We start from the raw sequence: 25,864 nt of genomic DNA, 5'->3' as shown, positions 1-25,864 counted from the left end.
TCTATAAAGACTGAAGTGAACCCCACACAGCCCCCTATAAAGATAGAAGTGAACCCCACACAGCCCTCTATAAAGATAGAAGTGAACCCCACACAGCCCTCTCTAAAGATAGAAGTGAATGCCACACAGCCCCCTATAAATACTGAAGTGAACCCCACACAGCCCTCTATAAAGACTGAAGTGATCCTCACAAAGCCCTCTATAAAGATAGAAGTGATCCCCACACAGCCCCCTATAAAGATAGAAGTGAATCCCACACAGCCTCCTATAAATACTGAAGTGAACCCCACACAGCCCTCTATAAAGACTGAAGTGATCCTCACAAAGCCCTCTATAAAGGTAGAAGTGATCCCCACACAGCCCCCTATAAAGATAGAAGTGATCCCCACAAAGCACTCTATAAAGATAGAAGTGAACCCCACAAAGCCCTCTATAAAGATAGAAGTGAACCCCACACAGCCCTCTATAAAGATAGAAGTGAACCACACACAGCCCTCTATAAAGACAGAAGTGATCCCGACAAAGCCCCCTATAAAGATAGAAGTGAACCCCACACAGCCCTCTATAAAGATAGAAGTGAACCCCACACAGCCCTCTATAAAGACAGAAGTGATCCCCACACAGCCCTCTATAAAGATAGAAGTGATTCCCACACAGCCCTCTATAAAGATAGAAGTGATCCCCACACAGCCCTCTATAAAGATAGAAGTGATCCCCACAAAGCCCTCTATAAAGATAGAAGTGAACCCCACACAGCCCTCTATAAAGACAGAAGTGATCCCCACACAGCCCTCTATAAAGATAGAAGTGATTCCCACACAGCCCTCTATAAAGATAGAAGTGATCCCCACACAGCCCTCTATAAAGATAGAAGTGATCCCCACACAGCCCTCTATAAAGATAGAAGTGAACCCCACACAGCCCTCTATAAAAATAGAAGTGATCCCCACACAGCCCCCTATAAAGATAGAAGTGAACCCCACACTGCCCTCTATAAAGATAGAAGTGATCCCCACACAGCCCCCTATAAAGATAGAAGTGATCCCCACAAACACCTCTATAAAGATAGAAGTGATCCCCACACAGCGCTCTATAAAGATAGAAGTGAACCCCACACAGCCCTCTATAAAGACAGAAGTGAATCCCACACAGCCCTCTATAAAGATACAAGTGAACCCCACACAGCCCTCTATAAAGACAGAAGTGAACACACACAGCCCCCTATAAAGATAGAAGTGATCCCCACACAGCCCTCTATAAAGACAGAAGTGAATCCCACACTACCCTCTATAAAGATAGAAGTGAACCCCAACTGCCCTCTATAAAGACTGAAGTGAATCCCACACAGCCCTCTATAAAGACAGAAGTGAACCCCACACAGCCCCCTATAAAGATAGAAGTGATCCCCACAAAGCCCTCCATAAAGATAGAAGTGAACCCCACAAAGCCCTCTATAAAGATAGAAGTGAACCCCACACAGCCCTCTATAAAGATAGAAGTGAACCCCACACAGCCCTCTATAAAGACAGAAGTGATCCCCACAAAGCCCCCTATAAAGATAGAAGTGAACCCCACACAGCCCTCTATAAAGATAGAAGTGAACCCCACACAGCCCTCTATAAAGACAGAAGTGATCCCCACAAAGCCCTCTATAAAGATAGAAGTGATTCCCACACAGCCCTCTATAAAGATAGAAGTGATCCCCACAAAGCACTCTATAAAGATCGAAGTGAACCCCACAAAGCCCTCTATAAAGATAGAAGTGAACCCCACACAGCCCTCTATAAAGATAGAAGTGAACCCCACACAGCCCTCTATAAAGACAGAAGTGATCCCCACAAAGCCCCCTATAAAGATAGAAGTGAACCCCACACAGCCCTCTATAAAGATAGAAGTGAACCCCACACAGCCCTCTATAAAGACAGAAGTGATCCCCACACAGCCCTCTATAAAGATAGAAGTGATTCCCACACAGCCCTCTATAAAGATAGAAGTGATCCCCACAAAGCCCTCTATAAAGATAGAAGTGAACCCCACAAAGCCCTCTATAAAGATAGAAGTGAACCCCACACAGCACTCTATAAAGATAGAAGTGAACCCCACACAGCCCCCTATAAAGATAGAAGTGATTCCCACACAGCCCTCTATAAAGATAGAAGTGATCCCCACAAAGCCCTCTATAAAGATAGAAGTGATCCCCACACAGCCCTCTATAAAGATAGAAGTGAACCCCACACAGCCCCCAAAAAGATAGAAGTGATCCCCACACAGCACTCTATAAAAATAGAAGTGATCCCCACACAGCCCCCTATAAAGATAGAAGTGAACCCCACACTGCCCTCTATAAAGATAGAAGTGATCCCCACACAGCCCCCTATAAAGATAGAAGTGATCCCCACAAAGACCTCTATAAAGATAGAAGTGATCCCCACACAGCGCTCTATAAAGATAGAAGTGAACCCCACACAGCCCTCTATAAAGACAGAAGTGAATCCCACACAGCCCTCTATAAAGATACAAGTGAACCCCACACAGCCCTCTATAAAGTCAGAAGTGAACCACACACAGCCCCCTATAAAGATAGAAGTGATCCCCACACAGCCCTCTATAAAGACAGAAGTGAATCCCACACTGCCCTCTATAAAGATAGAAGTGAACCCCAACTGCCCTCTATAAAGACTGAAGTGAATCCCACACAGCCCTCTATAAAGATAGAAGTGAACCCCACACAGCCCTCGATAAAATAGAAATGAAGCCCACAGAGCCCTCTATAAAGATAGAAGTGAACCCCACACAGCCTTCTATAAAGACAGCAGTGAACCCCACATAGCCCTCTATAAAGTCAGAAGTGAACCCACACAGCACCCTATAAAGATAGAAGTGAACCCCACACAGCCCTCTATAAAGTCAGAAGTGAACCCCACACAGCCCCCTATAAAGATAGAAGTGAACCCCACACAGCCTTCTATAAAGACAGAAGTGAACCCCACATAGCCCTCTCTAAAGATAGAAGTGAACCCCACACAGCCCTCTATAAAAATAGAACTGAACCCCACACTGCCCTCTATAAAGACAGAAGTGAACCCCACACAGCCCTCTATAAAGATAGAAGTGAACCCCACACTGCCCTCTATAAAGATAGAAGTGATCCCCACAAAGCCCTCTATAAAGACATAAGTGAACCCCACAAAGCCCTCTATAAAGACTGAAGTGAACCCCACACAGCCCTGTATAAAGACTGAAGTGATCCTCACAAAGCCCTCTATAAAGACAGTAGTGAACCCCACACAGCCCTCTATAAAGACTGAAGTGATCCTCACAAAGCCCTCTATAAAGATAGAAGTGAACCCCACACAGCCCTCTCTAAAGATAGAAGTGATCCCCACACAGCCCTCTATAAAGATAGAAGTGAACCCCACACAGCCCTCTCTAAAGATAGAAGTGATCCCCACAAAGCCCTCTATAAAGATAGAAGTGAACCCCACACAGCCCTCCATAAAGATAGAAGTGAACCCCACACAGCCCTCTATAAAGATAGAAGTGAACACCACACAGCCCCCTATAAAGATAGAAGTGAACCCCACACAGCCCTCTATAAAGATAAAAGTCACCCCACACAGCCCTCTATAAAGATATAAGTGATCCCCACACAGCCCTCTATAAAGATAGAAGTGAACCCCACACAGCTCCCTATAAAGTCAGAAGTGAACCCCACACAGCCCTCTATAAAGACTGAAGTGAACCCCACACAGCCCTCTATAAAGACAGAAGTGAACCCCACACTGCCCCTATAAAGACTGAAGTGAATCCCACACAGCCCTCTATAAAGATAGAAGTGAACCCAACACAGACCCCTATAAAGATAGAAGTGATCCCCACAAAGCCCTCTATAAAGACTGAAGTGTACCCCACTCAGCCCTCTATAAAGATAGAAGTGAACCTCACACTGCCCTCTATAAAGATAGAAGTGGTCCCCACACAGCCCTCTATAAAGACAGAAGTGAACCCCACACAGCCCTGTATAAAGACTGAAGTGATCCCCACAAAGCCCTCTATAAAGATAGAAGTGAACCCCACACAGCCCTGTATAAAGACTGAAGTGAACCCCACACAGCCCCCTATAAAGACAGAAGTGTTCCCCACATAGCCCTCTGTAAAGATAGAAGTGGTCCCCACACAGCCCCCTATAAAGATAGAAGTGGTCCCCACACAGCCCCCTATAAAGATACAAGTGAACCACACACAGCCCTCTATAAAGATAGAAGTGGTTCCCACACAGCCCCCTATAAAGATAGAAGTGGTCCCCACACAGCCCCCTATAAAGATACAAGTGAACCCCACACAGCCCTCTATAAAGATAGAAGTGAACCCCACACAGCCCTCTATGAAGTCAGAAGTGAACCCCACGCAAACCTCTATAAAGATAGAAGTGAACACCACACAGCCCTCTATAAAGATGGAAGTGAACCCCACACAGCCCTCTATAAAGACAGAAGTGAACCCCACACTGCCCTCTATAAAGATAGAAGTGAACCCCACACAGCCCTCTATAAAGACAGAAGTGAACCCCACACTGCCCTCTATAAAGACTGAAGTGATCCCCACAGAGCCCTCTATAAAGATAGAAGTGAACCCCACACAGCCCTGTATAAAGACTGAAGTGAACCCCACACAGCCCCCTATAAAGACAGAAGTGTTCCCCACATAGCCCTCTGTAAAGATAGAAGTGGTCCCCACACAGCCACCTATAAAGATAGAAGTCGTCCCTACACAGCCCTCTATAAAGATAGAAGTGAACCCCACACAGCCCTCTATAAAGACAGAAGTGAACCCCACAAAGCCCTCTATAAAGATAGAAGTGAACCCCACACAGCCCTCTATAAAGACAGAAGTGAACCCCACACAGCCCTCTATAAAGACAGAAGTGAACCCCACACTGCCCTCTATAAAGACAGAAGTGATCCCCACACAGCCATCTATAAAGACTGAAGTGAACCCCACACAGCCCTCTATCAAGACAGAAGTGAATCCCACACAGCCCCCGATAAAGACAGAAGTGAACCCCACACAGCCCTCTATAAAGATAGAAGTGAACCCCACACAGCCCCCTATAAAGATACAAGTGAACCCCACACAGCCCTCTATAAAGATAAAAGTGAACCCCACACAGCCCTCTATAAAGATATAAGTGATCCCCACACAGCCCTCTATAAAGATAGAAGTGGTCCCCACACAGCCCTCTATAAAGATAAAAGTGAACCCCACACCGCCCTCTATAAAGATAGATGTGATCCCCAAAAAGCCCCCTATAAAGATAGAAGTGAACCCCACACAGCCCTCTATAAAGATAGAAGTGATCCCCACACAGCCCTCTATAAAGATAGAAGTGAACCCCACACAGCCCTCTCTAAAGATAGAAGTGATCCCCACAAAGCCCTCTATAAAGATAGAAGTGAACCCCACACAGCCCTCCATAAAGATAGAAGTGAACCCCACACAGCCCTCTATAAAGATAGAAGTGAACACCACACAGCCCCCTATAAAGATAGAAGTGAACCCCACACAGCCCTCTATAAAGATAAAAGTCACCCCACACAGCCCTCTATAAAGATATAAGTGATCCCCACACAGCCCTCTATAAAGATAGAAGTGAGCCCCACACAGCCCTCTATAAAGATAGAAATGATCCCCACACAGCCCTCTATAAAGAGAGAAGTGAACCCCACACAGCCCTCTATAAAGATAGAAGTGAACCCCACAAAGCCCTCTATAAAGTCAGAAGTGAACCCACACAGCTCCCTATAAAGTCAGAAGTGAACCCCACACAGCCACCTATAAAGATAGAAGTGAACCCCACACAGCCTTCTATAAAGACAGAAGTGAACCCCACATAGCCCTCTATAAAGATAGAAGTGAACCCCACACAGCCCTCTATTAAAATAGAAGTGAACCCCACACTGCCCTCTATAAAGACAGAAGTGAACCCCACACAGCCCTCTATAAAGATAGAATTGAACCCCACACAGCTCTCTATAAAGATAGAAGTTAACTCCACACTGCCCTCGATTAAGATAGAAGTGATCCCCACAAAGCCCTCTATAAAGACAGAAGTGAACCCCACAAAGCCCTCTATAAAGACTGAAGTGAACCCCACACAGCCCTCTATAAAGACTGAAGTGAACCCCACAAAGCCCTCTGTAAAGACAGAAGTGAACCCCACACAGCCGTCTATAAAGATAGAAGTGGTCCCCACACAGCCCTCTATAAAGTCAGAAGTGAACCCCACACAGCCCTCTATAAAGACTGAAGTGAACCCCACACAGCCCTCTATAAAGATAGAAGTGATCCCCACAAAGCCCTCTATAAAGACAGAAGTGAACCCCACACAGCCCCCTATAAAGATAGAAGTGGTCCCCACACAGCTCCCTATAAAGTCAGAAGTGAACCCCACACAGCCCTCTATAAAGACTGAAGTGAACCCCACACAGCCCTCTATAAAGACAGAAGTGAACCCCACACTGCCCCCTATAAAGACTGAAGTGAATCCCACACAGCCCTCTATAAAGATAGAAGTGAACCCAACACAGACCCCTATAAAGATAGAAGTGATCCCCACAAAGCCCTCTATAAAGACTGAAGTGTACCCCACTCAGCCCTCTATAAAGATAGAAGTGAACCTCACACTGCCCTCTATAAAGATAGAAGTGGTCCCCACACAGCCCTCTATAAAGACAGAAGTGAACCCCACACAGCCCTGTATAAAGACTGAAGTGATCCCCACAAAGCCCTCTATAAAGATAGAAGTGAACCCCACACAGCCCTGTATAAAGACTGAAGTGAACCCCACACAGCCCCCTATAAAGACAGAAGTGTTCCCCACATAGCCCTCTGTAAAGATAGAAGTGGTCCCCACACAGCCCCCTATAAAGATAGAAGTGGTCCCCACACAGCCCCCTATAAAGATACAAGTGAACCCCACACAGCCCTCTATAAAGATAGAAGTGGTTCCCACACAGCCCCCTATAAAGATAGAAGTGGTCCCCACACAGCCCCCTATAAAGATACAAGTGAACCCCACACAGCCCTCTATAAAGATAGAAGTGAACCCCACACAGCCCTCTATGAAGTCAGAAGTGAACCCCACGCAACCCTCTATAAAGATAGAAGTGAACCCCACACAGCCCTCTATAAAGATGGAAGTGAACCCCACACAGCCCTCTATAAAGACAGAAGTGAACCCCACACTGCCCTCTATAAAGATAGAAGTGAACCCCACACAGCCCTCTATAAAGACAGAAGTGAACCCCACACTGCCCTCTATAAAGACTGAAGTGATCCCCACAAAGCCCTCTATAAAGATAGAAGTGAACCCCACACAGCCCTGTATAAAGACTGAAGTGAACCCCACACAGCCCCCTATAAAGACAGAAGTGTTCCCCACATAGCCCTCTGTAAAGATAGAAGTGGTCCCCACACAGCCACCTATAAAGATAGAAGTCGTCCCTACACAGCCCCCTATAAAGATAGAAGTGAACCCCACACAGCCCTCTCTAAAGATAGAAGTGAATCCCACACAGCCCCCTATAAAGACTGAAGTGAACCCCACACAGCCCTCTATAAAGACTGAAGTGATCCCCACAAAGCCCTCTATAAAGATAGAAGTGATTCCCACACAGCCCCCTATAAAGATCGAAGCGAACCCCACACAGCCCTCTATAAAGATAGAAGTGAACCCCACACAGCCCTCTATAAAGACAGAAGCGAACCCCACACAACCCCCTATAAAGACAGAAGTGATCCCCACACAGCCCTCTATAAAGATAGAAGTGAACCCCACACAGCCCTCTATAAAGACAGAAGTGATTCCCACACAGCCCTCTATAACGATAGAAGTGAACCCCACAAATCCCTCTATAAAGACAGAAGTGAACCCCACAAAGCCCTCTATAAAGATAGAAGTGAACCCCACACTGCCCTCTATAAAGACAGAAGTGAACCCCACACAGCCCTCTATAAAGACAGAAGTGAATCCCACACAGCCCTCTATAAAGACAGAAGTGAACCCCACACAGCCCTCTATAAAGACTGAAGTGAACCCACACTGCCCTCTATAAAGATAGAAGTGATCCCCACACAGCCCTCTATAAAGACAGAAGTGAATCCCACACAGCCCCCTATAAAGACTGAAGTGAACCCCACACAGCCCTCTATAAAGACAGAAGTGTTCCCCACACAGCCCTCTATAAAGATAGAAGTGGTCCCCACACAGCCTTCTATAAAGATAGAAGTGAACCCCACACAGCCCTCTATAAAGTCAGAAGTGAACCCCACACAGCCCTCTTTTAAGACAGAAGTGAACCCCACACAGCCCCCTATAAAGATAGAAGTGGTCCCCACACAGCCCTCTATAAAGATAGAAGTGGTTCCCACATAGCCCCCTATAAAGACAGAAGTGATCCCCACAAAGCCCCCTATAAAGACTGAAGTGAACCCCACACAGCCCCCTATAAAGATAGAAGTGAACCCCACACAGCCCTCTATAAAGTCAGAAGTGAACCCCACACAGCCCTCTATAAAGATCGAAGTGAACCCCACAAAGCCCTCCATAAAGATAGAAGTGAACCCCACACAGCCCTCTATAAAGACAGAAGTGAACCCCACACAGCCCTCCAAAAAGATAGAAGTGAACCCCACACAGCCCCCTATAAAGATAGAAGTGAACCCCACACAGCCCTCTATAAAGATAGAAGTGAACCCCACACAGCCCTCTATAAAGTCAGAAGTGAACCCCACGCAGCCCTCTATAAATATAGAAGTGAACCCCACAAAGCCCTCTATAAAGATAGAAGTGAACCCCACACAGCCCTCTATAAAGACAGAAGTGAACCCCACACAGCCCTCTATAAAGATAGAAGTGAACCCCACACAGCCCCCTATAAAGATAGAAGTGAACCCCACACAGCCCTCTATAAAGATAGAAGTGAACCCCACACAGCCCTCTCTAAAGATAGAAGTGAATGCCACACAGCCCCCTATAAATACTGAAGTGAACCCCACACAGCCCTCTATAAAGACTGAAGTGATCCTCACAAAGCCCTCTATAAAGATAGAAGTGATCCCCACACAGCCCCCTATAAAGATAGAAGTGAATCCCACACAGCCTCCTATAAATACTGAAGTGAACCCCACACAGCCCTCTATAAAGACTGAAGTGATCCTCACAAAGCCCTCTATAAAGGTAGAAGTGATCCCCACACAGCCCCCTATAAAGATAGAAGTGAACCCCACAAAGCCTTCTATAAAGACAGAAGTGATCCCCACACAGCCCTCTATAAAGACAGAAGTGAACCCCACACAGCCCTCTATAAAGACAGAAGTGAATCCCTCACAGCCCTCTGTAAAGACAGAAGTGAACCCCACACAGCCCTCTATAAAGATAGAAGTGAATCCCACACAGCCCCCTATAAAGACAGAAGTGAACCCCACACAGCCCTCTCTAAAGATAGAAGTGAACCCCACAAAGCCCCCTATAAAGACAGAAGTGAACCCCACACAGCCCTCTATAAAGATAGAAGTGAACCCCACACAGCCCTCTATAAAGATAGAAGTGAACCCCACATAGCCCTCTATAAAGATAGAAGTGAACCCCACACAGCCCTCTATAAAGATAGAAGTGAGCCCCACACAGCCCTCTATAAAGATAGAAGTGAACCCCACACAGCCTTCTCTCAAGATAGAAGTGAGCCTCACACAGCCCTCTGATTCTGAGGCATGTCTGGAACCTCCAAGCGACGATGGACCTTTTGTTGGTCAAGCAACGTAAATATTTCAGTGAAATGACCAACCTTCAGAACCTCAGGTGACAGAGCACAGACCTGAAGTTGTTAACTGTGTTTCTCTCTCTCCACTGATGTGAACTGACCTGCTGAATATTTTCTCCAGTTTCTATTTTCATTTCAGATTTCCAGCATCCACGATAGTTTTATTTTTGTCTTTACTGCTGAATACAGTCGACCCTGTCTGGTCCCTATATATTAAAAAAATCCAGATCATAGAATGTTTGATGCTTGTCGCAAAACGAGTCACTAAGACATTGTTTCTTTACATATTGTAACGTTTTGTTTTCTTTCTCTAGTGGGAATTCGTGAGGACTTATGCTGGTGAGTCACTTTAGTACTTGGTGAGATTTCCCCTGAAGTATTGACAATCGTAGGTGGACAGACTGCAGAAGAATTTAACCGGAATGGTACCTGGAAATGAAAGGGTCTTAGCTTTGAGGAGTGATGAGTGAACAGGTCATGATCTCCATAAAACTGAGAAGGTTAAAAGGAGATTCGATGAAGATGTTAAAAATGATCAAGGACCTTGATCGCATTTACGTAGAGACACCCCGGTTCCGCAGGCAGCAGGTTTGCTAACCAGAGGGCACAGGGATTGGACCATCATCCAATCCCGACAGTATCAGCCCATCAAATCACACCCATCCACCCAGATCCATTCCCATACCCTATCCTTGACACCTTGTATTTCCCTTGGCAAATCCACCCAGCCCTGCATATCCCTGGACACTATGGGCAATTAAGCATGGCCAGGCGAAAGTGAGGACTGCAGATGTTGGAGATCAGAGTTAAGATTAGAGTGGTGCTGGAAAAGCACAGCAGGTCAGGCAGCATCCGAGGAGCAGGAGAATCGACGTTTCAGGCAGGAGCCCTTCATCAGGAATTTAGCATGGCCAGTCCAGGTAAACTACACACCTTTGAACTGGGGGAGGAAACCGGCGCACCTGGAGGGAACCCACACAGACACGGGGAGAATGTGCAAACTCTGCACAGACAGTCGCCTGAGGGTGGAATCAAGCCCAGGTCGCTGGTGCTGTGAGGCAGCAGTGCTGACCACTGAGCTTCTGTGCTGCCCTATTGGAAAATGTACCAGAGTTGAAATGAGAAGAATATATTGTTAAGAGCTGAAGTGCACTGCCTGAAGTTGATGGTGGAAACATATGGCAGTATAGTGGCATTATTGCTGGACTATAAACCAGATTAATGCTGTGGGGGCACAGATTCACGAGGTGCCTACTCTCTCAGGATTTCTGACACACCGCTGGTGAGGTTACAGCTCCAACAGAACTCCTCTCCAGTGTTAGCCACTTGTTTGCCTCAAATCCAAGGCTGGGTCCTCTGTTCACACTGACTGCAATTGAGGTTACTAATGCAAATGCAGCCAATATAAACCAGGCCACTATGCAAAAAGACAATGCGACCAAATGTAGAGTTAGCCATAGCAGTTTCTGACACTGACCAAGACACCCATAACTCCACAGCAACACCTAGTCCCACCTCCAATCCTTCGTTGAGAGCTCCATACTCTGCGTTGTGACACTCTCCCCTGCGGTTGCGAACTTTCATGGAGCAAGGTCTCAGACAATGACTGGCGTAGAGTTCCAAACAAGTTTCCTTTAGATTCCTGTGTTTATCTTATACTGACCATGACCCAACTGGCCAATCTGTGAGGGCCAATTCTTAGTGGAAAACTGGGTGCATTTTATTTAAAATGACCTGTCTTGAACAGCTCCCTCTCTGCATCCCCAACCCCCTCACCCTGGTCACTACTACTCTCACAGCTCTCCAAAGCCCCCTCGCCATTCCCACGTTGACCCCTCTTCCTCTTCCTGCTCCTCCACGCCAGGTCACACATGCTGGAAAACGTGATTCGGTCAGCAAGACGCTTGATGACTGGCATGGACACATTGGGCTGATGGGCCTGTCTCATGCTGTAAACATTCGACATTTGTATCTCGACATTCTGGTCTCCCACCTCCCCACCACGCTCCCCACCTGTACCCACTCAGTTCGGAAGTCACAACAATCTGTTCACAATGGAAATGGTTTGGGGAGGGCTGCCCTAACCCACCTATAATCCCAATCCAAACTGTAACACCCTCCAGCAGCTGCAAAAACATGTGCTTTCAAAACAGACTGATCACTTTTGACAGAACCTTAAAACAGAAAATTGCTATCCCCAATCTCGCTTAATTACCTTTTAAAGTCAAATGGTGATTGGGTTAAGGCAACTGCCTACAATTTGAGCAACTCAAGATTTCGAGGCATTTGCAGCACAGAAAGAGGTTAATGGCTCATCATGTTGGTTCTAACTCTCTTGTGGGGAACTCAAAGCACACCTCCATTCCCTCACTTTCTACTCATAGCCTTACAACAATCCCAAAGTAATCCCACTGCCCCACTCTTTCCCCATACTATTGCACCAATCCCAAACTAATCCCAGTACCATCCTCGCTCCCCGTAATCCTGTATCAATACCAAACTTATCCCAATGCCTCATTACCTGTCCAATCCTCAATCATTGTCTCAAGCCTCAAACTAATCCCACTGCCCCACCCCCTCACCATGGCCTTGTATCAATTTCAAACTAATCCCACTGTCTCACTCTCTTCCCATAGCCCTGTATCAATCCCAAAAGAATCAGACTGTACCACTGTCTCATAAGAGTCCTGTATCAATCCCAAACTAATCCCACTGCCTCACTCACAACCCATAGCCCTGTATCAATCCCAAATTAATCCCACTGCCTCACTCACAACCCATAGCCCTGTATCAATCCCAAACTAATTCCCATGCCTCAGTCGCTTCCCACAATCCTGTATCAATCCCAAACTAATCCCCCAATGCCTTACTAGCCTTTAACTCCATTATCTATGTCTAGCCCTCCAACAACGACGTTGTAATTGCTGTTTCCCAGCTACTCTCTTTGATTTATAAAGTGGCAAATAACAGACAACAATTAATCAATCGATAACTCTGTCCTGTTGGAGTGAGAACAGGCTGTTGTGGGAATCATACATGACAGAAAAGGGAGGAGGGTAGGCCATTGCTGCCTCTGACCACACTATTTCAGCTCATGTCCCCGTTTGGGATCCCAACCCTCAGTCTGGGAATTCCTGCCCTACAAATCCTTAAACGTACCTCTACCTCGGTTATGAATTCAAAGGTGGACCATGAGCTTCGGCTGTGTTCTCTCCCTTTCCAGAGGTTTTGCCACTTGTTCAATGTTGTCCTTCACCCTCGCAACTCAGAGGCAACTAGGCATCCATTGGTTCTGTAACATTGGACCAGCTGCTCTGTGTCCCTCTACTTTAGCGATTCATGTTCTGTAAGTGTGATTCCCCCACACAAGATATCGCCCAAATAGCATACTGTACACTCGCCAAGAGTTCTGCCATTTCTTTGGGCTATCGAGAGTCCAAAAATGAACTCCAAATACCACCAAGTTCTCTGACCATCTGGCTGCTCACTTGGGCCAACTATTTAGATTAGATTACTTAGAGAGTGGAAACAGGCCCTTCGGCCCAACAAGTCCACACCGACCCTTTGAAGAGCAACCCACCCAGACCCATTCCCCTACATTTCACCCCTTCACCTAACACTCCGGGCAATTTAGCATGGCCAATTCACATGACCTGCACATTTTTGGACTGTGGTAGGAAACCGGAGCACCCGGAGGGAACCCACACAGACACGGGGAGAATGTGTAAACTCCACACAGTCAGTCGCCTGAGTCGGGAATTGAACCCGGGTCTCTGGCGCTGTGAGGCAGCAGTGCTAACCACCGTGCCGCCCTTTATTAGGAGGAAGAGCTCTGGTGCCACATTGTGGGATTTGTTTTGGTGTTGAATCTGCCAGTTCCCTGTCACAAAGATCTGTGCACTTTTTACATTCTCAGTCGACACAGCTGCTATGTACATAGGATTAAAATCGCTCTGACACCAGTACAATGAGGCATTATTTAAAAGATGGAATGGAGAAATGTTGGGTCAGTGCATTCAATAATCCTGCATGGATAATTGCTGGGGCACAGGCCCAGAGGTTTCGATCCTCCCAGCACTTTGTCACCATGAAGGATTTGGAAAGCTGGCAGGATCTAAAGCACTAGGCCATCTCTCGGAAGTGTTCCTTCCTCCACATGTTTTGACCAGGGGTAATTTCTGTGTTGATGGTCCACACCCTGCAAAACCAGGTCCCACTTTTCCACATTATTCCTGTTTTCCCAGAGGTGAGCAGGACCCCTACACGACTCATCAGCTTACAGGGGGCACGTGCCCAGTGAGATAGTCTAGCAGCATTACAGCAGCAATTTGGGAAAAGGTTGAGAAGACTGTGTCCAGTTATGGTTTGACAGCTGCCACTACAGTCCTTCTGTCTCCAAATCTCTGTTGCTGCAAGTGCTGGTGATTAGAAAAATTCCACCTCAGAAACTTCAACACTTTCCTTTTTCTTCATTCATGGAATGAGGGTGTTGCTGGATTGGCCAGCATTTATTGACCATTCTTAATTTCCCAGAAGGCAGTTAAGAGTCTGCCATATTGCTGTGGGTCTGGAGCCACATGTAGGCCAGACCAGGAAAGGATGGCAGGTTCCTTTCCTCAAAGACATTAGTGAAGCAGATGGGTTTTTCCAATAATGGTTTCAGTCATTAGACTCTCAATTCCAGATATTTATTGAATTAAAATTCCACTACCTGCCAAGGTAGGTTTCAAACCTCGGTCCCCAGAATTTACCTCGGTGTCAAGATTAGCAATCCAGCGATAATACCACCAGGCCATTGCTGCTCAATGTTCTACGCTGATTTCCCAAAGTGCATCAGCCAGTCAACCACACTGGCTCCCAGAGACATCCCAGCATTCCTGATGAAGGGCTTATGCTCAAAACATCGATTCTCCTGCTCCTCGGATGCTGCCTGACCTGCTGTGCTTTTCCAGCACCACACTGTTCGACTCAGCATCTGCAGCCCTCACTTCCTGCATACTTCACTGACATGTCAACTTGCCTTGCCCTTTTAGTATTTGCATCGTACAGAAAGCTGAGAGACTGTGGTCCTCTCGGGTTAACAACTGAGCCAGAAACTGTCAACATTAAAGACTAGGCTAGGACTCATATGACGCAGAGTAGTGTCCCTACCTCTGAGCCACTAGGTCGCGTTTCAAGTCCAACCGACCCTGGACATATACCTGATTAGGCTGGCTTATTTTAAATGTTTTCTTGGAAAGAATAGTAGAAGGAGAGGGATGGGTAAATATCATGAAAACTCTTTCCTCTTGTGGAACTGAATGGTGACAGGGATTGGGTGGGCTGAATGGCCAATTGCCGTGTTTTATTTATTGCGATTGGATGGACGGCAATTTTTGATCGTTTGTTAATTTGACGACACTAGCAATTTTTTTATCATCCTTTTTGTCTAAATGGTCTATCTTGTTTCAGCTCTGAAAGATGCATGTGCTTCGACCCCTTGCCTGAACGGTGGGACCTGTCACAGGAACATCAGTGATTACAACTGTACCTGTCGGACAGGCTATGAAGGCAGGAGCTGCGAGATTGGTAAAGGCTATCAGTCTGTAATTACTGGAGTGGAATGACTGATGTTTACACTAACTGTTGAGGAAGGTTAATTTAACGGAGTTTTTGAAAGAGTCATTGAAATAGGTCGGCCACCAAATCTTTGGGGGAGGGGGTGGTGAGGTGCTCCTCTGAATTAGTTGTCAATCCAGTTTCTTTTGAAAATATGGTGGCTGATCACCTGTCATGCGCTTTCCCTATTTGTTTCCCTGTCCATTTTCCCTAGCTGGCAGTAACTAGGCCTCTTCTCGCCGCTTGCGTACACTGACTCCCAGACAACCATGTTGTCGCACTGACCCTTACAGCAACAATGTCAAGCTTATCCAGGTCCAAGGACGAACCAGATCAGGTCATGAATCCAATTGACTGCAGTCCATTGTAAATGCTGTCAAACATGCGTGTGAAGCCCGCATCACTGAATATTTCATTTGATTCCATCAGGTTAAGCCAGTCTGTATCTGGAGGACTATCTCCAATGCATAAAGGATGCAGCATATTCCCACAGTACGAGATATCTCCATCTTCAAAAAGATGCAGAGGTGCAGTGTTCTCATACCACTAGATAACTGTGCATCTGAAAGACTATCTCCCAGTTATAATGGATGCAGGTCTACAGTGCATTCCCACACCACTCAATATGTCTGGCTGGAGGACTATCTCCCCATCATGAAGCAAGCAGAGATGATGCAGTGTTGTCTCACACAATTAGATTTTGCTGTGCCTGCAGGATACAAAAGAAGCAACACTGAAGTGTGTTCTCAGACTACTACATATGTCTGTGTCGGGAGAAAGTTAAAAATCACACAACACCAGGTTCTAGTCCGAAACAGGTTTATTTGGAAGTACAAAGTTTTAGAGTGCTGCTCTTTCATCAGGGGGGGCAGGATCATAGGACACATGACGAAGGAGCAGCATTCAGAAAGCTTGCACTTCCAATTAAACTGTTGGACGATAACCCGGTGTTGTGTGATTTCTAACTTTGTCCACCCCAGCCCAACACCAGCTCCTCCACATCATGTGTCTGGAGAGACTACCTTCCTTTTCAAAAAGATGTAGAGTTGCAGTGTACTCCCACGCCACCAGATGTCGCTGTGTCTGGCACAGTGCATTTTTAGTTTTGCTGGTTTTACTTGTTAAACATGGGTTGACCAAACATGGGAGATCACGTATGTGGATAAGCAAATTGAGGAAAGTGAAAGCAGCAACATTTTACTGTGTTTGGATCATGGTGCATGATAAAGCAACTATGTCTCTGACTCAACATGAACAGTCTTGCAACTAGTGTTGTAGATTGTGGATTCAATTTCCACTGGCTACTTATTATTGCAAGCATCATTGCCTTTTTAAATTTTTCTTTCATGGGATACGGCATCACTGGTGAGGCCAGCATTTATTGCCCATTACCAATCACCTTTGAAAAGGTGTAAGCTGCCTTATTGAACTGTGGGTGTCTGGACACACACACACACAATGCCATTAAAGAGTGAGTTCCCAGATAATGTCGAGACAACAGAGTGGGAGCAACGATATATTTCCAAGCCAGGCTGGTATGGGTGTTGGAGGGGGAACATCACACTGAAATACTGAGAAAGAAAACTTAGTATTTGTGAAAAAGTCTAATTCCATTACACATTGCAAGTTCTTGTGTCGCTATTTTGAGTTGCAATTTCCTCGATCAATTACAAAATAACTTTATCTTAGCAGAAAACGACAACTGTGCATCAAAACCATGCCAGAATGGAGGATGGTGCCAGAACAGTGCCACACATTACAAGTGCTTCTGTGAAACCGGTTATCATGGTCTCAATTGTGAATCTGGTAAAGTACCTCCAATTCTCGAAGCCTTGCCAGATTTAACTATCTAATGGGCTTGACCATCTCATATCCAAGTGTGGAGACAGAGAAGTTCTGAAATACACAAGGCAATGACTAACTTCTTCTTACAGCAGTGATCGCGAACAGATAGAAGATTGAGGAATCGAAGGCAAATGAAGATGAAATTCTGGAATTATAAGAAATATGACAAAAGTGTCTACCCATAGTCATAGGGAGCAACAAACACTGTTGAGCTTTGGTAGTGATAATGGGAAGGGGGTGTTGATGGTAAAAATGATGGGCATTCACCGTAAAAACCGATCAGTAATGTTGGTGAGCTGTGTGATGGAAAAAATTGGAGTCTCTACCATCACGTGGATCAGATTGATGCCAACAGCGTGAGGTGCAATTTAACTTCAGAACCTGCCTCTTTGCTCTGTTAGCTGCTGATCACTGGTTCTGGGGGGCCCTGCCATAACCTCCTTATTCTCAATCACTCATCCTGATATCTTTGAAATTCATTGATGGAATCAACTTCCAGCACCTTTTCAGGTAGATCTGAACAATCCAGGTAAAATTTCTCTATATCTCCCCTCTAAATCAATGAAAATCGTAGAATCACCACAGCATGGAAGCAGGCCATTCGACCCATCAAGTCCGCGCCAACCCTTCAAAGAGCATCCCTCCCAGACCCACCCCATCTCTGCATTTCTCATGGCTAACCCACCTAGCCTGCACATCCCATGGACGTTATGGGCAATTTAACATGGCTAATCCACCTAACCTGCATATCCTTTGGCCTGTGGGAAGAAACCAGAAGAAACGCACGCAGACATGGGGAGGATGTGCAAATTCCACACAGACAGACACCCAAGGCTAGAATTGAACCCGGGTCCCTGGTGCTGTGTGATGGCAGTGCTAACCACCATGCCATCCCAATGAGCCACTGTGCCACCCTAACTGGTTCTTAACATGCGGACTGTGGACCCTTGGTGGACCATGAGTCTCCTCCAGCTGGTTCACAGGCTGGTCCAAAATGCAGGTCACTGACATGCATGTCACTGTTAAGGACTTACATGTTTGAAACCTTCATCTCCAACACTTCCATAATATCACACAGAGAGACCGAATCCTGTGTGTGTGGCTCGGGTCATAAAACACACTCGCAATAACAAAGCATCACCTATACTTGTTTTTGAGATTAAATATGAAATAAAAATTAAGGGGTTAATTTTGATACAAGTGATACTGTCAAGGGGTTGAAATCCCTGAGCTGCTTTATGGGTGGCATGGTGGTTCAATGGCTCAGTGGTTAGCACTGCTGCCTCACAGTGCCAGAGACTTGAGTTCGATTCCAGCCTGGGGCGACTGTCTGTGTGGAGTTTGCACATTCTCCGCGTTAGCGAGTTTTGAGAAGATTTGTAGCTCAGGTTGAGATTCTGGATGTAGGTTTGCTCGCTGAGCTGGGAGGTTCATCTTCAGACGTTTCGTCACCCTACTCGGTGACATCTTCAGTGAGCCTCCGGACAAAGCACTGCTGACGATTCCTGCTTTGTATTTATATGTTCGGCTCACTGAAGATGATGATGACAAAACGCCTGAACATGAACCTTCAAGCTCAGCAAGCAAACCTACATCCACATCCACCATTCTCCCCGGGTCTGCGTGGGTTTCCTCCGGATGCTCCGGTTTCTTCCCACAGTCTGAGGATGTGCAGGTCAGGTGAATTGGCCATTCTAAATTACCCATGGTGCATTAGTCAGGTGTAAAGATAGAGTTGGGGAATGGGTCTGGCTGGGTTACTCTTCACGGGGTCAGTTGGACTTGTTGGGCCAAATGGCCTATTTCCACACTGTAGGGAATCTAATCTGAGGGATCACGATTAACGACACTGATAGCCATTGCTGGCTGTGGTGATGAATTCAGCAGAGAATGCCTGTCCCAGACTATCTATTAGCATTTCTGATATTTAAATTCGATTAATTGTGCGAAAGATTCAGTCAAAGCTTCATCCCAAAACTAGCACAAGGTTTATGAAAAACTAAGGATTTTCTGCTTTCTGTACCTGGGTCTCGTTCATCTATAATTATTGAAATTAATAATGGATCCATATTTGATTTCTGGGAACATCTCTCAGAGTGAAAAAAACCTCCCTGCTTCCTGTCACTGAGCCAATTTTGATTCCATACCACTACTGGGCTTTCATATTCTAAATAAGGTCCTTCTCAAAGTCCAGACAGTATATACACCATCTAGATCTACAATTTCTGTGGGCTCAGAGAATTCAAGTGAGTCAGTTGGATATGATTTGCATTTAAATCCATGTTGGCGCTCCATTAATCCATGGATTTCCAAGTGGAAGTTTTGTTTATCCCTGCTAATGGATTCTCATAACTTCCCTGAGCTGACTGGCTTGTAGCTTCCCGGCTTATTGTCCAGAATGGAGTAATTATCTTTTTTAAAACTCATTCACAGGATGCGGATGTCACTGGCTGGGCCTGTATTTATTGTCCATCCCTAATTGCCCAGAGGGCAGTTAGGGGTCAATCACATTGCTGTGGGTTTGGAGTGACATGTCAGCCTGACCCTGTAAAAGACAGCCATGTCCTTCCCTAAAAGGGGCATTAGTGAACCATTTCGGTTTTTCTGATGGCTTCATGGTCATCATTAGACTCTTAATTCCAGATTTTTATTGAATTCAAATTCCACCATCTGGATTAAAGTCCAGCAATGATACCACAAGGCAATCACCTCCCGTCAAGCTAGAAATTAGGTTCATCTAAAAGTGATCAAACACTTGACAAAGCAGCATGGAGAAACCAGTAACTAAAGAGATGATACACATTTCTCCTACCGATTATATCTTTGATGGTCAACTCTTTGCTTTACTTGGTGCTGTGGCACTGGTAGATTTTTTGATAAGATAGATCAGGGGAGAGAGTTGTACCTTGGAGCTTCCTGTAGATGGGTATTACAAGGCAGCCCTGTATTTGAGGCAGTGGCAGGTCATGAAGAATCTGAGGGCACAGTTAGGGACTTCCCACAACTTTGATCTTTGTAGCGAAGAGGGTTACCTCAGATTACAACAGGATCTGGACCAGATGGGCCAATGGGCTGAGAAGTGGCAGATGGAGTTTAATTCAGATAAATGTGAGGTGCTGCATTTTGGGAAAGCAAATCTTTGCAGGACTTATACACTTAATGGTAAGGTCCTGGGGAGTGTTGCTGAACAAAGAGACCTTGGAGTGCAGGTTCATAGCTCCTTGAAAGTGGGAGTCACAGGTAGATAGGATAGTGAAGAAGGCGTTTGGTATGCTTTCCTTTATTGGTCAGAGTATTGAGTACAGGAGTTGGCAGGTCATGTTGCAGCTGTACAGGTCATTGGTTAGGCCACTGTTGGAATATTGCGTGTAATTCTGGTCTCCTTCCTATTGGTAAGATGTTGTGAAACTTGAAAAGGTTCAGAAAAGATTTACAAGGATGTTGCCAGGGTTGGAGGATTTGAGCTATAGGGAGAGGCTGAACAGGCTGGGGCTGTTTTCCCTGGAGCGTCGGAGGCTGAGGGGTGACCTTATAGACGTTTACAAAATTATGAGGGGCATGGATAAGGTAAATAGGTAAATTTCCCTGGGGTGGGGGAGTCCAGAACTAGAGGGCATAGGTTTAGGGTGAGAGGGGAAAGATATAAAAGAGACCTAAGGGACAACTTTTTCACACAAAGGGTGGTGCGTGTATGGAACGAGCTGCCAGAGGAAGTGGTGGAGACTGGTACAATTGCAACATTTAAGAGGCATTTGGATGGGTATATGAATAGGAAGGGTTTGGAGGGATATGGGCTGGTTGCTGGCAGGTGGGACTAGATTGGGTTGGGATATCTGGTCAGCATGGATGGGTTGGACAGAAGGGTCTGTTTCCATGCTGCACATCTCTATGACTCTATTTCAAATAATTATACATAGCTTTCAATTCAGAAATCGAACCAGCTGCATTGTAAATTAATGGATCTGAATAACTCTCTGAATTTCAGGCCCCATTGACTGTTCATCACATGGACAAACCTGTGATCACTTCTGCAAGCTACATGATGGCATTATTGTCTGTCACTGTGCTCAAGGATATAAACTTGGAGATGATGAAAAGAGCTGTATTCCTGAAGGTACGGATTCAAGATTAGTCATGTCCTGCATTTCATTTGATTCCATAAATGACCTTAGACCTGTCCCCGGGTGCGGACTTGCAGAACTGGAAGGGGGTTGGGGTTTAGCTCTACTTTGTAGCTGTAATGAGATAATCTGCTACCCATCTCAGACTCAGTGTAACAACACATCACACAGCAATACAGCCGAGTTACAAGGAGAGGTTCGATATGCCAGGGCTTTGTTTTTCCTCTGGAGCGTGGGAACCTGACCTTATAGAGGTTTATAAACTCATGAGAGGCACAGATTAGGGAGCTAGCCAACAACTTATCCCCAGGGTCGGGGAGTCTACAACTAGACAGCATAGGTTTAAGGCGAGAAGGGAGAGATACGAAAAGGTCCAGGGGCACAACCCTTTCACACAGGCTGCTGGAGGGAGTGGTGGATGTAAGTACAGTTTCAACATTTAAGAAACATCTGGACAAGTACATGGATGGGGTATGATTTGGAGATGCTGGTGTTGGACTGGGGTGTACAAAGTTAAAAATCACACAACACCAGGTTATTAGATTAGATTACTTACAGTGTGGAAACAGGCCCTTCGGCCCAACAAGTCCACACCGCCCCGCCGAAGCGCAACCCACCCATACCCCTACATTTACCCCTTACCTAACACTACGGGCAATTTAGCATGGCCAATTCACCTGACCTGCACATCTTTTGGACTGTGGGAGGAAACCGGAGCACCCGGAGGTTATAGTCCAACAGGTTTAATTGGAAGCACTAGCTTTCAGAGCATTGCTCCTTCATCAGGTGGTTGTGGAGTATACGATTGTAAGACACAGAGTTTATAGCAAAAGTTTACAGTGTGATGTAACTGAAATTATACATTGAAAAAAACCTTGATTGTTTGTTAAGTCTCTCATCTGTTAGAATGACCATGATAGTTTCACTTCTTTCATATGTAAGTCACAAAACTTTTTTTTTAAAAGTTACACTCTCATGTTAACTTTAACAATTGGTGTCAGCCCAGATAAGATGTTGAAGGATAGGTATAGAGGGATTATTGACCAAACTCAGGCAAATGGGACTAATGTAAGTGTGAAAACTGGATGGCACAGTCAGGATGTTTGTGTGCTGGAGACCTCTATAACTCTATGTCCTTCTGTGGTACATAGGCATTCATAGGCTTTGAGGTAAAAACAATGACTGCAGATGCTGGAAACCAGATTCTGAATTACTGGAAGAGCACAGCAGTTCAGGCAGCATCTGAGGAGCAGTAAAATCGATGTTTCGGGCAAAAGCCCTTCATCAGGAATAAAGGCCGTGAGCCTGGAGCGTGGAGAGATAAGCGAGAGGAGGGTGGGGGTGGGGAGAAAGTAGCATAGAGTACAACAGGTGAGTGGGGGAGGGGATGAAGGTGATAGGTCAGGGAGGAGAGGGTGGAGTGGATAGGTGGAAAAGGAGATAGGCTGGTCGGACAAGTCCGGACAGGTCAAGGGGACAGTGTGGAGCTGGAAGTTTGGAACTAGGGTGAGGTGGGGGAAGGGGAAATGAGGAAACTGTTGAAGTCCACATTGATGCCCTGGGGTTGAAGTGTTCCAAGGCGGAAGATGAGGCGTTCTTCCTCCAGGCGTCTGGTGGTGAGGGAGCGGCGGTGAAGGAGGCCCAGGACCTCCATGTCCTCGGCAGAGTGGGAGGGGGAGTTGAAATGTTGGGCCACGGGGCGGTGTGGTTGATTGGTGCGGGTGTCCCGGAGATGTTCCCTAAAGCGCTCTGCTAGGAGGCGTCCAGTCTCCCCAATGTAGAGGAGACCGCATCGGGAGCAATGGATACAATAAATGATACCTTCCACAAAGACCGTTCCCTCCGTGACTACCTGGTCAGGTCCACGGCCCCTACAACTCACCCTCCCATCCTGGCACTTTCCCCTGCCACCGCAGGAACTGTAAAACCTGTGCCCACACCTCCTCCCTCACCTCTATCCAAGCCCTAAAGAAGCCTTCTACATCCATCAAAGTTTTACCTGCACATCCACCAATATCATTTATTGTATCCGTTGCTCCAGATGCGGTCGTCTCTACATTGGGGAGACTGGGCGCCTCCTAGCAGAGCGCTTTAGGGAACATCTCCGGGACACCCGCAACAATCAACCACACCGCCCCGTGGCCCAACATTTCAACTCCCCCTCCCACTCTGCCGAGGATATGGAGGTCCTGGGCCTCCTTCACCGCCGCTCCCTCACCACCAGACGCCTGGAGGAAGAACGCCTCATCTTCCGCCTCGGAACAGGGCGGCACGGTGGCACAGTGGTTAGCACTGCTGCCTCACAGCGCCAGAGACCCAGGTTCAATTCCCGACTCAGGTGACTGACTGTGTGGAGTTTGCACATTCTCCCCGTGTCTGTGTGGGTTTCCTCCGGGTGCTCCGGTTTCCTCCCACAGTCCAAAGATGTGCAGGTCAGGTGAATTGGCCATGCTAAATTGTCCGTAGTGTTAGATAAGGGGTAAATGTAGGGGTATGGGTGGGTTGCGCTTCGGTGGGTCGGTGTGGACTTGTTGGGCCGAAGGGCCTGTTTCCATATTGTAATGTAATCTAATAAAAAAAAACACTTCAACCCCAGGGCATCAATGTGGACTTCAACAGTTTCCTCATTTCCCCTTCCCCCACCTCACCCTAGTTCCAAACTTCCAGCTCAGCACTGTCCCCATGACTTGTCCGGACTTGTCCTACCTGCCTATCTCCTTTTCCACCTATCCACTCCACCCTCTCCTCCCTGACCTATCACCTTCATCCCCTCCCCCACTCACCTATTGTACTGTATGCTACTTTCTCCCCACCCCCACCCTCCTCTAGCTTATCTCTCCACGCTTCAGGCTCTCTGCCTTTATTCCTAATGAAGGGCTTTTGCCCGAAACGTCGATTTTACTGCTCCTCAGATGCTGCCTGAATTGCTGTGCTCTTCCAGCACCACTAATCCAGATTCATGGGCTTTGGTCATCAAGCAGCTGACTATAGTAATCCCATTTCCCAACACTCGGTCCATAGCCTTGCATGCTATTCTGTTTCAAGTTTTCATTGAAATACTTTTTCAGGCTTCTGCCTCTCCCTCCATTTTAGGCAATATGTTCCAGATAGTCACCACCACCACCACCACCACTAATCCCCCCCCACCAACCCCCTCACCCACCCCACACCTCCCGATCCTGACACAAAAGCAGTGCAGGAGAAAGTGAGGACTGCAGATGCTGGAGGATCAGAGCTGAAAATGTGTTGCTGGAAAAGCGCAGCAGGTCAGGCAGCATCCAAGGAGCAGGAGAATCGACGTTTCGGGCAAGAGCCCTTCTTCAGGAATCAAAAGCATAAAAGCAGTGCACCCTGGTACTGATCTCTTCATGAAGGGGAAACATTCCTCCCTATCTATCCTATCTCACTCAGAACTTGGTACAATTACATCCTCCTTTTTCTTTCCTCTCTCCTGAAGCAACTCATAACAGTCCTGATATAATAAACCCTGGGGCACCTGATCACAGCTGAATTGCGACTAATTCAAAAGCCAAACGGTGCGGTCCTCGTGCCATTTTGATTTTGTGTCAATGAAAGGCCAGCTGAAAAGACTGATCCTGCTCCACTTCATCACACAACACCAGGTTATAGTCCAACAGCTTTATTTGGAAGCACTAGCTTTCAGAGCATTGCTCGTTCATCAGGTCACTGTAAAGACTTTATAGCAAAAGATTACAGTGTCATGCAACTGAAATCATATATTGAACAAACCTTAATTATTGTTAAGTCTTTTAGAACGGGTGGCAGCTTTCACTTCATTCATGTGTAAATCTCTTTTAAGTCACTTTCGTGAGATAACTTAAGGTTTTATATAAAAAAGTGACATCTCAGCTCAGACATTGCATTAAAGGTGGAGGGTTAGAGTCTGTCTGTATCCCAATCTTGAGTCAGGCTGGTTCTATTTCCAAAGTGGATATATAAAATGTTACATGGATTGCCAGCCTGCAATGACTGCCTGCAGATTGTGCATTTTTTGAGTAAAATAGAATGCATCTGCAAATGTATTTCTGCAAATACAAGTTCACCCCCATTGACTTATGTGTGTGTGCAGCAGAGACAGAGTGTGTGAGTGCACATGACAGAATGTGTGTTTGTGTGTGTACAAACTTGGTAAAATTTGTGAGTATGATGGGGTATAAGCCTGTGAGAGGGTGTGTGCATGGGTGTGGGTGATCATTACAGTTTCTCACACACTGTGGCACATCGGAACTGGTGATCGATGAGTTGAGCATCATTCTTATGAGGGTATCCTTGAGCACCTTCAGGTGTCTGACACGTTCCTCCCCATCTGAACAGATCCTGTGTGTGTGTAGGGATTGTTTCTTAGGGGGTGGCTGTTTTAATATGTTTCAGGTGGAAGCTAGAGAAGTGTAGCATCGTGAGGTTATCCAGGGGCTTGTGGTAGAGTGAGGTACTGAGGTGCCCATCCTTGATGGAGAT

The 25,864-nt window shown here is 46.3% G+C and overlaps 1 protein-coding gene across 2 annotated transcripts in view; it reads left to right on the top strand.

Moving 5' to 3' along the window:
- The window catches only part of LOC122546233 (coagulation factor X-like), a 135,765-nt gene that overhangs the window by 77,607 nt on the left and 32,294 nt on the right, over window positions 1–25,864 (top strand). Inside the window, exons 3-6 of one of the 2 annotated variants that reach the window (XM_087993128.1) lie at window positions 10,136–10,160; window positions 15,273–15,389; window positions 17,112–17,225; window positions 21,250–21,378. In XM_087993128.1, the coding sequence (XP_087849254.1) occupies window positions 10,136–10,160; window positions 15,273–15,389; window positions 17,112–17,225; window positions 21,250–21,378 (385 nt within the window). Of the gene's footprint in view, window positions 1–10,135; window positions 10,161–15,272; window positions 15,390–17,108; window positions 17,226–21,249; window positions 21,379–25,864 lie in introns of both variants that reach the window. The other variant, XM_087993127.1, reaches the window with a different exon arrangement.

The sequence above is a fragment of the Chiloscyllium plagiosum genome, unplaced genomic scaffold (assembly GCF_037043375.1).
Source record: "Chiloscyllium plagiosum isolate Xiang-an unplaced genomic scaffold, Cpla_swu_hap1 HiC_scaffold_12, whole genome shotgun sequence".
In the NCBI taxonomy this organism is placed as follows: Eukaryota; Metazoa; Chordata; class Chondrichthyes; order Orectolobiformes; family Hemiscylliidae; genus Chiloscyllium; species Chiloscyllium plagiosum.
Note: the sequence above shows the minus strand (reverse complement) of the source record. Positions and strands in the feature narration are given on the sequence as shown.